Source organism: Lutra lutra, chromosome 8 (genome assembly GCF_902655055.1).
Source record: "Lutra lutra chromosome 8, mLutLut1.2, whole genome shotgun sequence".
Taxonomy (NCBI): domain Eukaryota; kingdom Metazoa; phylum Chordata; class Mammalia; order Carnivora; family Mustelidae; genus Lutra; species Lutra lutra.
In genome coordinates, this window is record NC_062285.1 from 127,185,205 (window position 1) to 127,198,458 (window position 13,254).

Genomic DNA, 13,254 nt, shown 5'->3' on the forward strand with positions numbered 1-13,254 from the left:
AGGATCCATTTACCACCAGTAGTTTTATAAAGTAAGAATTTGCATTTTACAGGACAGAAACTTAATTCTCAGAATGAAATGCAAGATCAGGACCATAGGAACAGCTAGAGTTTCCCGATGTTGAATCCCAAACTGGGTGGCTGGAAGTTTTGAGTTCCTTCTGCCTGAGCATAATCACACTAGAGACTGGGGGTGAGGGTAACTACCTACTATACCAAAGGATAAAGAACGAACTTCGGTAGGAAAGAGGGTTTGAGGAATATGAAAATTAGTGGGGCCTGATAACCACAAAGGAAAGCTTTAACAGAATTAAAGGTGGGATAGGTCTAATTGTCAAACTTGAATTTTGAAATAATTGAATTTTTTGGTGCTATTATTTAATCTCAGCTATGTCTTAAACTTAGAATATAGTATCTACTGATGGATTAGCAGAGTATAGTCCATTTAATAGTTCTATGATTGTGAAATTTCAGAAGTGAATCAATCCTACCTGTGGTCTGGTTTTCTCCATGGGGGCATTATTGGCATGTTGGGCTGGACCCTCCTGATTGTAAGAAACTATAGTGAAGGATATTTAGCATTAGTGGCCTTTGGTCATTCCTAAATCACTATAACAGCCAAACACATCACCAATAAAGTGTTTGGGCTTTGCTTAAAATATTCTAGGAAAGGGGCACGTGGGTGGCTCAGTCAGTCTGATTTTGGCTCAGAACATGATCTCAGGGTCCTGGGATCCAACTCCATGTCAGCCTCTGTGCTCAGCTGGGAGTCTCTTTCTCCCTCTTCCTCTTTTTCTGCCCCTCCCCTTGCTCATGCACACACGTGCACACACTCAAGTAAAATCTTTAATATTCTAGTGAAAAGGAGGGGTATATGAAATGAAATTGGCAAAATGTTGGTAATTGTTTCAGCTAAATGGTTGGCCTAGTGAGTTACACTATTTCATTCTATTCCCGGGGAAGGGAGCAAAAGTGAATCTTTCTTTTCTCTTTTAGTGTTGCTAGACGGAGGCCAGATGGGTGGGTTGGCAGGGCTCCTTCAGCACTCCCCAGCCCCGCCTCCCAGCACACCATCCTCTCAGCATTGCAACCACAGTGGGTTCTGTAGTCACTGTCTGTTTTCATTGATGTCTCAAAGTCTAACATTTTGATTCTGTGAATTGAATGTCAACGATCTATTCTCTGGGAGGCCACAGACCAATTTTGGTGTTGTCATTCCCAGATCTAGAGGCTGGCCGTCAGGTGGCATAGACTTGGTTCACAGCTTCCTCTGTGGCCAAGCTACTTACTAACCCTGAGTCTTAAGAGTCAGACTTCTCATTTCCATGGCAGATCTTTCAGTATATGTTGATTCTCTTTTCCTTCCTTGCAGACCACAGCTTTCCTAGGACCTGGCTTTGTCCTATCACCGAGTATATTTTATCTGCACCCTATTTTTTTCTAGTCATTGATAAGTTACTAATGAGTGATTGATTTTTATCCATTGAAATTTAATATATTAGTGTCTGACTCAAAGGATTCATTTTTTTAAAAAAGATTTATTTCATAGAGAGAGAAAGCATGTATGCACAAGGAGGGGCAAAGGGAGAGAGAGAATCTGGAGCAGACTCGCCACTGAGTGTGGAGCCCGACCCAGGGCTTGATCTTATGGTCAGACCATGACCTGAGCCCAAATCATGAGTCGGATGCCCAACTGATTGAGTCACCCAGGCGCCCCTCAAAGGATTCATTTTATGATAGAATTAAAAAATCTTCCTCTCTCTGGTGAAAGGGGGACTTGGAGGACAGTGAGGCAGTCTTAATACTCTGTCTAGATCAAGGGTCAGCAAACTTTTTAGGTGAAGGGCCAGATAGTAAATCTTTCAGGTTTCACAGGCCCAATGATCGCTGTCACAACTACTCAGCTCTGCTATTGTGGCACAAAAGAAGCCCTAGATGATGTATGTAAATAAGTGATCATGAGTGTATAAATTTTATTTAAAAAGTGATGGGCTACATTTGGCAGTGGGGCCTTAGTTGGCCTTTGGGTTTTAAAAAATTATTTTTATTAATATATTTTTATAAATATTTTTAATAAATTAAAAAAAAAGATTTTTATTTATTTATTTGTCAGGGGGATTGAGAGAGCACAAGCATGGGAGTGTGCAGAGGGAGAAGCACGCTCCTTGCTGAGCAGGGAGCCCAATGTGAGACTCTATCCCAGAACCTTGGGGTCATGACCTGAGCCAAAGACAGATACCCAACCGACTGAGCCACCCAGGCGTCCCTTTAGTTGGCCTTGGTTTGCTGGCCTCCGGTCTAGACTGTTACCAGCTTACTAACTCCAAACCTGGCTACATCAGGATCCCTTGGGGATTGTTACAAATACAGAATCCCAGGCTTTACCACACCTCATTACCCCAGCAATCAGTATTTAACAAAGTAAAATTCCTGTTCATTTTTAAAAAAGAAAAAAAGTTTATGCCTAGTTATTTTAGTTTCAAGAATTGTCAGGAAGCCTTGCATGATGAATTGTATGGTAGTGTTCTAAAAAGGAAAGAATAATTGAGCATGAAAAAGTTGTTTATATGCTTGGAATGAAGGACCCTGCTCTTTTAGACTAAAAGCTCTGCTCTTTGTATTCCATGTGAATAGTTACTGAATAATGATCTTTGCCTGGCAGTTGAAAAGCTAAAAACATTTCTTCTTCTCTTCTTGTGCAGTTAAACATGACTGGAATAAAATGACAGAAGCCGTACAGAACCACATTGGCTCTCTGAACTGGGGCTACCGGGTAGCTCTGAGGGAGAAGAAAGTCACCTATGAGAATGCCTATGGGCAGTTTGTGGGTCCTCACAGGATTAAGGTAATTGTGTGTGATAGGTTGGGGGTAGGGGAGGAAAAGAAAAGGTGATTCTCTTAATAGAAGGAAAAGCCATCGTGACCCAAACTGTCCAGTTCGGCGATTTTGCAGTCCCAACTTACAGGCCTTTCTCTTGTGGGGTGGTAGTGTGACCGTACTGGATTTGGGGCCAGATTACCTGGATTTGAGTCTTCTCTCTGCCATTTAATAAATTTATGATTTTGAACTAGTCTGTTAACTACTCAGACCCTCAGCATCTTAACATACTACCAAATTTTTATGAAGATCAAATTGGATAATGTGAATGGCCTTTGTTAACTATCAAGTCTACAGTTCTGATGAGTAATAACTTACTAAAAGTTGACATTGGTTTCTTTGTAGGCAACAAATAACAAAGGCAAAGAAAAAATTTATTCAGCAGAGCGATTTCTCATTGCTACCGGCGAGAGGCCACGTTACTTGGGCATCCCTGGTGACAGAGAGTACTGCATCAGCAGGTAAGAGAAGCCCATTGCAGATCTATGCTTTTCAGGTTTTTTTCTTCAAACCCATTCAGTCCATTGCTAGAACTTCAGAGTGTTTTGCCACATTTTTGCCCAAAAGGATAGGGAATTGGGAAAAAGAGAAGGGAAAAATTATTTTATGCGAGAGAACATTTAAGAATTCAGGACTGTAAACATTGGTCTTCTTACCACTCAGTTAACATCACTGCTGACATACAGATTTATGTTGGAATGTACACATGTGTGAGTGTATATTAGACATGTATAACATTTTTTTAAAAGATTTTATTTATTTATTAGACAGAGATAACAAGTAGGCAGAGAGGCAGGTGGGGGCTGGGGGGCAGGCTCCCTGCTGAGCAGAGAGCCCGATGCAGGGCTCAACCTCAGGACCCTGGGATCATGACCTGCGCGGAAGGCAGAGGCTTTAACCCACTGAGCCACCCAGGCGCCCAGAAATGTCTAACATTTAAAACTAGATGGACATTCATGTGGATGCCAGAACAGTGACGGATGGCAGACCATGTAGAACCCTAGGCCCTCCTCCTTGCTGTTCCGCGTGGGCACAGTGTCCGTGCAGTTGGCCTTCTGAAATAAGTGAGTCAAGCAAGATTTGACTGTGTGATTTATTTTGCTCACCGGGTGATCATATGGTGACCTAACAGTTCACATTAGGAATTCAATAAGGAATTTCACATTACAACAACATTAAGACAGGTTGTTGATAAATATGTCCTCTTGGGTGCTTTATGCCCAGGAGTTTCTGATTGTGTTATAAATTACTCTTTTGGGGCCCTTTTTTGGGGTACAATTTTTTTCCTTTGTCCTTCCTGTAGATACAATTTTTTTCCTTTGTGCTTCATGTAGGGGCAGCTCTAATGGCAACAGTTCTCTTTGTTGTCTTAGATAGCTTCCTTTCTCATATTTAAAAAAAAAAAACAAACTCATTTCCTAACAATGCCTTTCTGATCTCTCTCGTGTCTTGTATATTCTTCACTTGACTAAAAGATTTTGTCAGGTTGTAATTTTTTTTTTTAATAAGGTTATTTATTTATTTGACAGAGAGAGATCACAGGTAGGTAGAGAGGCAGGCAGAGAAAGAGGGAGAAGTAGGCTCCCTGTTGAGCAGAGAGCCCATTGCGGGGCTCGATCCCAGGACCCTGAGATTACCACCCTAGCCGAAAGCAGAAGCTTAGCCAGCTGAGCCACCCAGGTGCCCCTAGGTTTTACTTTTTATAGTTGGTTTTTATTTTACAAAACATTTATGTTGGAAGTTTTCTTCTACTCTTCTCTCTATTCTTGATAATTGGTGTTCCAGATAAAAAGAAATATCACAGATTTGCCGCATCGGAGAGAGCTCTGTGGTGCTGAGATGAGGGATGGGGGGTTTGGGTTTGTAAATATACGTATTAAAACACGTTAGTGGAGAATTACTCTAAACAAGTTCAAAATTATTTTGACTGTGAGTTATACAGTTTGCTGTGTTTGGCTATGGGCACTTGAGCTACTCCCAAAGCAGCTGAGTAGCAAGAGAGCGACAGTGTCTAAGGCCTTGTAAACACTTTTCATATATTATATATGTAGCTGATTGAATGTTTTTAATCTTAAAAGTGTATTGTTCTTAAGAAACCAAAAATTTTATATGAACATTTTCAATTTCTTTCTTTTTTTCCTTTTTTTTTTTTTTTAATTGCTTTTCAGTGATGATCTTTTCTCCTTACCTTATTGCCCGGGTAAGACGCTGGTGGTTGGAGCATCCTATGTTGCCCTCGAATGCGCTGGATTTCTTGCTGGCATTGGCTTAGATGTTACTGTTATGGTCCGATCCATTCTTCTTAGAGGATTTGACCAGGACATGGCCAACAAAATTGGCGAACATATGGAAGAACATGGTGTCAAGTTTATCAAACAATTTGTACCAATAAAAGTAAGTGGAGCTGCTGGTAGGTTTGTTGGTTTTATAGTTATGTTTAAAAGGCAGGATAGAGAGTGTTGGGGTTGGTGATGGGAGCTTTTCTTTCAGCATTATAAACCGTTGGGAGTGCTGCAGTGCTTCGCCTGTGGTATTGGTATATGAACTTGGACCTGCTGCTGCCTAAACAGTTTTGTTCTTAGCTGCAAGTTAATAATGTCTGTTGTCTTCTCAGCTTTCTTACCTTTGGTTCTCTTTTGTTTAATGCTTGCCTTCAGGCATCCCTTTATGTTAATAGTTTTTGGTCTGTTATCCTTTGTTTCTCCATACACACCAGTGATTTAAATAAGAGTTCAAGACCGGACTGATTTTTAAATTTTTTTCATAAGACATTCGCCCTTGGTTTGCTGTGTAGTCTACAGATGCACGCTGTATTATTCTGGCTTCTCTGAGCATGATTATCTAATTTCGTTTTATGGGCTGGCCTTTTTTGCTCATTTAATCTTCTTTTGAAAAGATTGAAAAATATGCCAAGTTAACACTGGGAGTTGTTACCATGACCACAGCTATTTTGATATGTAGAAGTGACAGAATTAGTCACTTCTTGTATCTCAGACTGATAGATAAGTTTCTTTTAGGGCAGGTAAAGATGAGACATTTGTGTTGACACAAGGTAAGGAACTTTAGCTGTTGTTTGTTCAGGGGCTTAACCTAGATGCTTTGTAGGACCGTTTTAAGGATCTCTTAATGTTGATGGGTAGAGTTTGAGCATTGGGATGAGCACGACCTGCTTTCAGTACTATTCTGCCATTTTCTTACCAGATGACTTTGGGGAAATTCCTTAACCTCTCTGAGCTTCAGTTTCTTCTCTAAAATCAGGATGGTAAGAACACCCATCTCAGAGTTCCAGTGAAGATTGCATTAGCTGACTCTTAGAAAGTAATTAGAACAGAACCTGGCACAGTAAATCTAAAATGAACTTATCTTCCAATATTATAATGAGGATTAAGTAGCAGATGTCCTGGAAGTAATCAGTACTTGATTACTAGAGTTGATTTTTAGGGAGTGGAGGTAGATAAGCTATGTTTGCACTAGGACCGTGATTAGAAAACAACAGCTGGACATACACATTCTGATAGAAGAGTAGCCTCTTCCTGTAATGTCTTTTTAAAAATTCCAGTGTAGGGGCGCCTGGGTGGCTCAATGGGTTAAAGCTTCTGCCTTCAGCTTGGGTCATGATCCCAGGGTACTGGGATTGAGCCCCACATCGGGCTCTCTGCTCAGCAGGGAGCCTGCTTCCTCCTCTCTCTCTCTCTCTGCCTGCCTCTCTGCCTACTTGTGATCTCTGTCTGTCAAAAAAATAAATAAAATTTAAAAAAAATAAAGTAAAATAAAATTCCAGTGTAGTTAGCATGCCTTGTTATATTAGTTTCAGGTGTGCAATACAGTGCATTCAGCAATTCTATACATTAATCAGTGCTCATCATAAGTGCCCTCCTTAATCCCCATCACCTACTTTATCCATCCCCCCATCCACCTGCCCTCTGGGAACCATCTCTTTGTTCTGTGTAGTTAAGAGTCTGTTTTTTTGGTTTGTGTCTCTTTTTTCTTTCATGTGTTTGTCTTGTTTCTTAAATTCCACATATGAATGAAATGATACAGTATTTGTCTTTCTCTGATTGACTTATTTTGCTTGGCATTATACTCTCTAGCTCCATCCATGTTGTTGCAAATGACAAGATTTCATTCTTTTTTTATGGCTGAGTGGTATTCCATTGTTTGTGTAAACTACATCTTTATTCATTTGCTAATGGATACTTGGGGTGCTTCCATAAGTTGGCTATTGTAGACAACGCTGCGATAAACATAGAGGTACCCATTTCCTTTTGATTTAATGTTTTCATGTTCTTTGGGTAAATACCTGGTAGTGCAATTACTGGATCATAGGGTAGTTCTAGTTTTAACATTTTTTAAAAGGATTTTATTTATTCTAGAGAGTGTGTGTACACACGAGTGGGGATGGGAGAAGGGGGGCAGAGAGGGAGGGAGAGGAATAAGCAGAATGCAGAGCCTGTCGAGGGGCTCTGTCCCGGGACCCTGAGATCATGACCTGAGCCAAAACCAAGAGGTGGACTGTCTGAGTCATCTAGGTGCCCCTCTATTTTTAATTTTTTTTTAAAGATTTTATTGATTTATTTGGCAGACATAGATCAAGTAGGCAGAGAGGCAGGCAGAGAGAGGGGGTGGGGGAAGCAGGCTCCCCACTGAGCAGAGAGCCTGATGCGGGACGATCCCAGGACCCTGAGATCATGACCCGAGCCAAAGGCAGAGGCTTTAACCCACTGAGCCACCAGGTGCCCCTATTTTTAATTTTTTAAGGAAACTCCTTATTGTGTTCCGCAGTGGCTGCACTAGTTTGCATTCCCACTAGCAGTGCACAAGGGTTCCTATTTCTCCACATCCTCGCCAACACTTGTTTCTTGTATTTTTTGATTTTAGCTATTCTGACAGGTGTAAAGTAATATCTCATTGTGGGTTTTTTTTTTTTTTTAACATTTTTGTTTATTTATTTGAGAGAGAGCAAGAGCAGGGGGTGGGGGATGGAGGGGGAAGGAGAAGCAGACTCCCCGTGGAACAGGGAACGTTATAACAGGGCTGGATCCCACCACCCTGAGATCATGACCTGAACTGAAGGCTGACGTTTAACTCATTAGGCCATCCAGGCGTTCTCCTCTCATTGTGGTTTTGATTAGCATTTCCTGATGATGAGTGTTATTGATCGTCTTTTCATGTGCCTGTTGGCCATCTGGATGCCTTCTTCAGAGAAATGTCTGTTCATGTCTTCTGCCCCTTTTTTTAAGTGGGCTCTTTGGAGCTTGAATTCATGACTCTGAGATCAAGACCTGGTCTGAGATCAAGAGTCAAGATGCCTAACCAACTGAGCCATTCCGGTGACCCACTTTCTGCCCATTTTTTAGTTGGATTATTTGTTTTTTTTGGTGTCGAGTTGTATAATCCCTTCTTTTTTTTTTTTTTTTTTAATCATATATTGGATACTAACTCTATATCAGATATGTCAATTTGCAAATATCTTCTTCCATTCAGTAGGTTGTCTTTTAGTTCTGTTGATTGTTTCCTTCACTGTACGGAGCTTTTTATTTTGATGTAGTCTCAATAGTTCATTTTTGCTTTTTTCCCCCTTGCCTCAGTAGATGTATCTAAAAAAATGTCGTTATGGCCAACGTCAGAGAAATTACTGCGTATGTTCTCTCCTAGGATTTTTATGGTTTCAGGTCTCACATTAGGCCTTAATCCATTTTAAGTTTATTGTTGTGTATTGTGTAAGCAAGTGGCCACTTTCAGTTTTTTGCATGTAGCTGTCCAGTTTCCCAACACCATTTATTGAAGAGACCGTCTTTTTCCCATTGCATATTCTTGCCTCCTTTGTTGAAGATTAATTGACCATTCCTTTATAATGTCTTAATATTTGGAGAGTTCTGGGCATCTTTGAGAATCTTCTGGACTATGCCCCAGTGAAATAAATATGTCTGTGCACCTGACATTTTACTTGGGTTCCCAGGGTCTCTCTGACCCCCAGGCACCTTGGTGAAGCTGTGTTTTGTTAGCCGGTGATGTTTTGTTAGCCAGTGACCTAGTAGAAGCAGCCTTCTGCAAGGAGGAAGAAGAGAACACGTTTGGAACAGAGAACACAGTGTGATGTGCAGAGAGATGGCGGGGAATAAATTGTTCTAAATGCAGAAATTGTTTTAGATACAGGAAAAGCCTAACTTGGCAGTTTTCCCATAAAGAATGGTTGTACCTACAAGGTAGAGTAGAAATTGCAGGTGATTTTATGAGTGTCTTTGAGTAAATATTTTGTAGAAATCCATGATTTGCTGTCAGTCAGAGACAAAGGTGAACTATAGACTGGCAGAAGCCTCCAGCTGACAAGGTTTTTCGTCTATCGCTATCTAGTCTGGAGGTCATGGTTGGCATCTTGGAGTAATGGGCTAGTGTGTTTGATCCCATTGGGCACAACATAGACTCCAGAGTTTGCTCCTTCCTCCTTACATCCTTGACCCGAAGACCACCCCTACTTAGGACACACCTACCTCCTGGCTCACTATACTATTTAGGGCTTTCTAGCTGTTACCTATATTGTGTTTGATTTACTCCATTATCTGTTCTTTGTTGACAAAGCCGCACATCTGTAGTTGGAAGAGAATCTCTGAATTTGAGCAGTAGTGGCTCTCCAGGGGATTAATGGTTCTAGGTGAGTTGCAACATAGGAGCCTGGGAAGAACAGCAAGTCTTTAGTTGGATTTTAGGAATTGTAGTCCTCTCCCACCTTTCTCTTTGAATCTTATTCTGTTTGGGAACTCTTTGAAAGAAAGCCCCTGTAGCAAACACGAAGCAATAAGAAAGAAGGCGATAAAAGGCAAAAACCTCTTATTGTCCTAATAATGTTAAGGTGAGGGAGATGGGACATGAAAGACCTTTCCGGCCACATTTTGTGTTTAACTTTGGGTTAACCTGATAGAAGAGGGTTGGACCTGTCCTTATTGTGGAGTAAAATCTTATTACTTTTATAGGTTGAACAGATTGAAGCAGGGACACCAGGCCGACTCAGGGTGATAGCTAAGTCCACCAGTAGTGATGAAACAATTGAAGGAGAGTATAATACGGTAAGGAGTGCACCCAGATCATTACTTCATTAGAAAGCAGTTAATATGCTTATTGGATATTTGCTGGGTACATATAATGACTGTTTGCTGTTTCTAAAACCCTCGATGATATTCCCATTTTAAGACATCTTTATTGCTTGTGATACTGTAATTTGTTTTATGTGTAACTTAAAAACATCATTTGTCAAATACCTAAAATAGGCATCCAACTTTTTAAATGAGCTAGAACTTCTCTGTCCTTAAAAATTTTAATCTCTCTAGCTCACTACTTAAAAAAAAATTCAGTCATAGGCTATGCTGTCTTTGTCCTTAAGCTTGGCTAGATTTATTAAAGGGATTGTTAACCCTCTTTTTCTTAATAAATGGACAAGGATTTCTGCTATATCCTATTCAGTGGATATATTTTAAAAATACTTTAATTTGTTTAAACTCTTCCATTACTTTCTTAATGAAATACTTCTTTCCAGGTCTCAAAAATGAAATCAGATTGGCTTAATGATAAGTAACTTATGTGCAGCCTTTTTGATAATAGTCACTGATTAAAAAATAATAATTTTTCAGGTATTGCTGGCGATAGGAAGAGATGCTTGCACAAGAAAAATTGGCTTAGAAACCGTGGGGGTAAAGATAAATGAAAAGTAAGAGAAAAAATTTTATTAATGTCTTATTGAATACTATTTCATTTATTTGTAATACTGATCAATAGTGGAGTTTTAGATTTTTCTTTAAAGATTTTATTTATTTACTTATTTATTTATTTGACAGAGAATGAGCAAGAGCACAAGAAGGTAGTGTGACAGGCATAGGGAGAGGGAGAAGCCGGCTCCCTGCTGAGCAGAGAGCCTGATGTGGGGCTCGATCCCAGGACCCTGAGATCATGACCTGAGCCGAAGGCAGAGACTTAACCCACTGAGCCACCCAGGTGTCCTGGAGTTTTAGATTTTTAGCTTTAGTTTTTATTACAGCTGGAAAAAACTCAGTGCCACTCACGTTAGTATTTCCTGTTTTATTTTTTTTCCCTTTGCAAATCTAAATGGAAGATAGAGGAGCTTGTATTTTGTTTCTTTAACGTATAGTATCTAGAAAAGGAATCTAACCCCACAGTTAATTGCAGGTGTGTGCTTTGAGCTTCATTAAATATGTAGATCTGAACTATGTTTAGAGCTACCAAGGTTTAGGATGATGGTCACTGTATTTCTAGCGATAGCTACAAGTATTGAAAACTTCTGTTTTCAGAGTTAAATGTGAAAATCCTCTGGACTGTAGCACCGCAGGAGATAACTGAGATGGAGGGGGGGCTGCTTATCTGCTGCTTGGGGCTGTTTCCCAACATCTCCTTCCTTACAGCCCAGTAAATCAAGTGCTGTGAATGCTGAATGTCTGGGAAAGGAAAAATACAGGTTGCTTCTCCTCTTTCAGGAATATCCTATATTTTGGAGAAGAGACTTCCTAATCTGATTGTGAGGATTTTTGTTTTACTCCTTTTTTTACTAAGATGAAGAGACAGAGTTGTTGAGAAGGTCACCGATAAGATTTAGCAGACCAGATGTTACGTTAACTTAATAAACCTGCTAGCCCTTTTCCAGTGGGTCCAAAGCTTAGATTTTGTGTGATGTTAACAGCTAACACTTACTCTGCACTTACTGTGAGCCATGGACTTTTGTGCTAAATTTTGTGTGTGTGTGTGTGCTAAATATTTTGTACACATTTTCATTCAATCCTCACAGCCCCTTAAGGTAGATGATGATATCCTTTTTCTTCTTGGTAGTTTTTCCATTACTGTGGCTCCCATTTATAGGTGGGAAAATGAAGCTGAGAGATATTAAATAGCCCTCCCAACATCATAGAGGTGATAAGCAACAGACCTGGTTATTACAATTTAGGAGCCACACATTTTTTTTTTTTTTTTAAGATTTTATTTATTTATTTGAGAGACACAAAATGGGAGCACAGGAACCCGATGCGGAACTTGATCCTGGGACACTGGGACCATGACCTAATCTGAAGGCTGTTGCTTAACAAACTGAGCCCCCCAGGCGCCCTCTTTTTTCTTTTTTTTTTTAAAAATATTTATTTATTTAAGTAATCTCTGACCCCAACATGGGGGTCACACAACCAACCCCAAGATCAAGAGTTGCATGTTCCTCTACCCAGCCAGCCTGTCACCTGTAGAATCTGCATATTCTTAACCACTGTTGTAGTTTTCCTCCAGAGTTCTGTACAGTTTTCTTATTCCAGAATTGTCTCTAAGCTTTTTATGTATTTTTTAAAAATTTTATTTTATTTTGTGTATGTATTTATTGTTTTTAGAGAGGGAGAGTGCGCACATTGGGGAGGAGTGGTGTGATGGGGAGAGGCAGAGGAAGATAGGATCTTAAGCAGGCCCCGCGCTGAGCATGGAGCCTGTTGCAGCGCTTGACCTCATGACCCTGAGATCATGACCTAGTCGAAATCAAGAGTCAGATGCTTAACGGACTAAGCCACCCACGCACCCTGTATGAATGTATCTTTAAGTTTAATGAATTTGAATGTTGCCCTTAGCTAGGATCACGGTTTTGAGCTGCTTTGGGAGAAAAGAGATTTTATTCTACGCAATAGTGGTAATTGATTTTAACTCAATGAATTTTCAGGACTGGAAAAATACCTGTCACAGATGAAGAGCAGACCAATGTGCCTTACATCTATGCCATTGGGGATATACTGGAGGGGAAGCTGGAGCTCACGCCAGTAGCAATCCAGGCAGGAAGATTGCTGGCTCAGAGGCTTTATGCTGGTTCCAATGTGAAGGTGAGTTTGTGGCTGACACCTATTGATGGTGTTTTTTTGTTTTGTTTTGTTTGTTTTTTAAAAATATTTATTTATTTATTTGAGAGAGAGCGAGTGTGCGCAACCTGTGTGAGTGGGAAAGGGGCAGAGGGCGGGGGAGAATCTCAAGTAGACTCTGTATTGAGCGTGGAGCCCTGCACCGGGATCTAACTCACGACCCATGAGATCACGACCTGAGCCAAAACCAGGAGTTGGACATTTAACCAACTGAGCACCCAGGCACCCCAGTATTGATACTGTTACTAATAGTACTACCAGTTCCCTAGTTAGGGGTAGCTGTGAAGTTTTCCAGGTCTTGGATAATTTAGCTATCTTGCTGATGGCATCCTAGCTGTGCTTTATTAACTGTATTCCAACCAAGATATTGTTAAGTCTGCTGTACATTTGTGACTTTATTATGAAAATTGTCATTCTGGGGACCACACTGGAAATAAATGACCTCGGTTAATCAAATTTCAGCGCTATTATGTTCCATATATGCATAATG

The 13,254-nt window shown here is 40.4% G+C and overlaps 1 protein-coding gene across 6 annotated transcripts in view; it reads left to right on the forward strand.

The window, feature by feature from the left end:
* TXNRD1 (thioredoxin reductase 1) overlaps positions 1–13,254 on the forward strand; it is a 125,653-nt gene that overhangs the window by 86,748 nt on the left and 25,651 nt on the right. For all 6 annotated transcript variants that reach the window (XM_047740407.1, XM_047740410.1, XM_047740411.1 and 3 more), the window contains 6 exons: positions 2,702–2,844; positions 3,223–3,338; positions 5,046–5,271; positions 9,849–9,941; positions 10,503–10,579; positions 12,572–12,728. In XM_047740407.1, the coding sequence (XP_047596363.1) occupies positions 2,702–2,844; positions 3,223–3,338; positions 5,046–5,271; positions 9,849–9,941; positions 10,503–10,579; positions 12,572–12,728 (812 nt within the window). The remainder of the gene's footprint in view (positions 1–2,701; positions 2,845–3,222; positions 3,339–5,045; positions 5,272–9,848; positions 9,942–10,502; positions 10,580–12,571; positions 12,729–13,254) is intronic.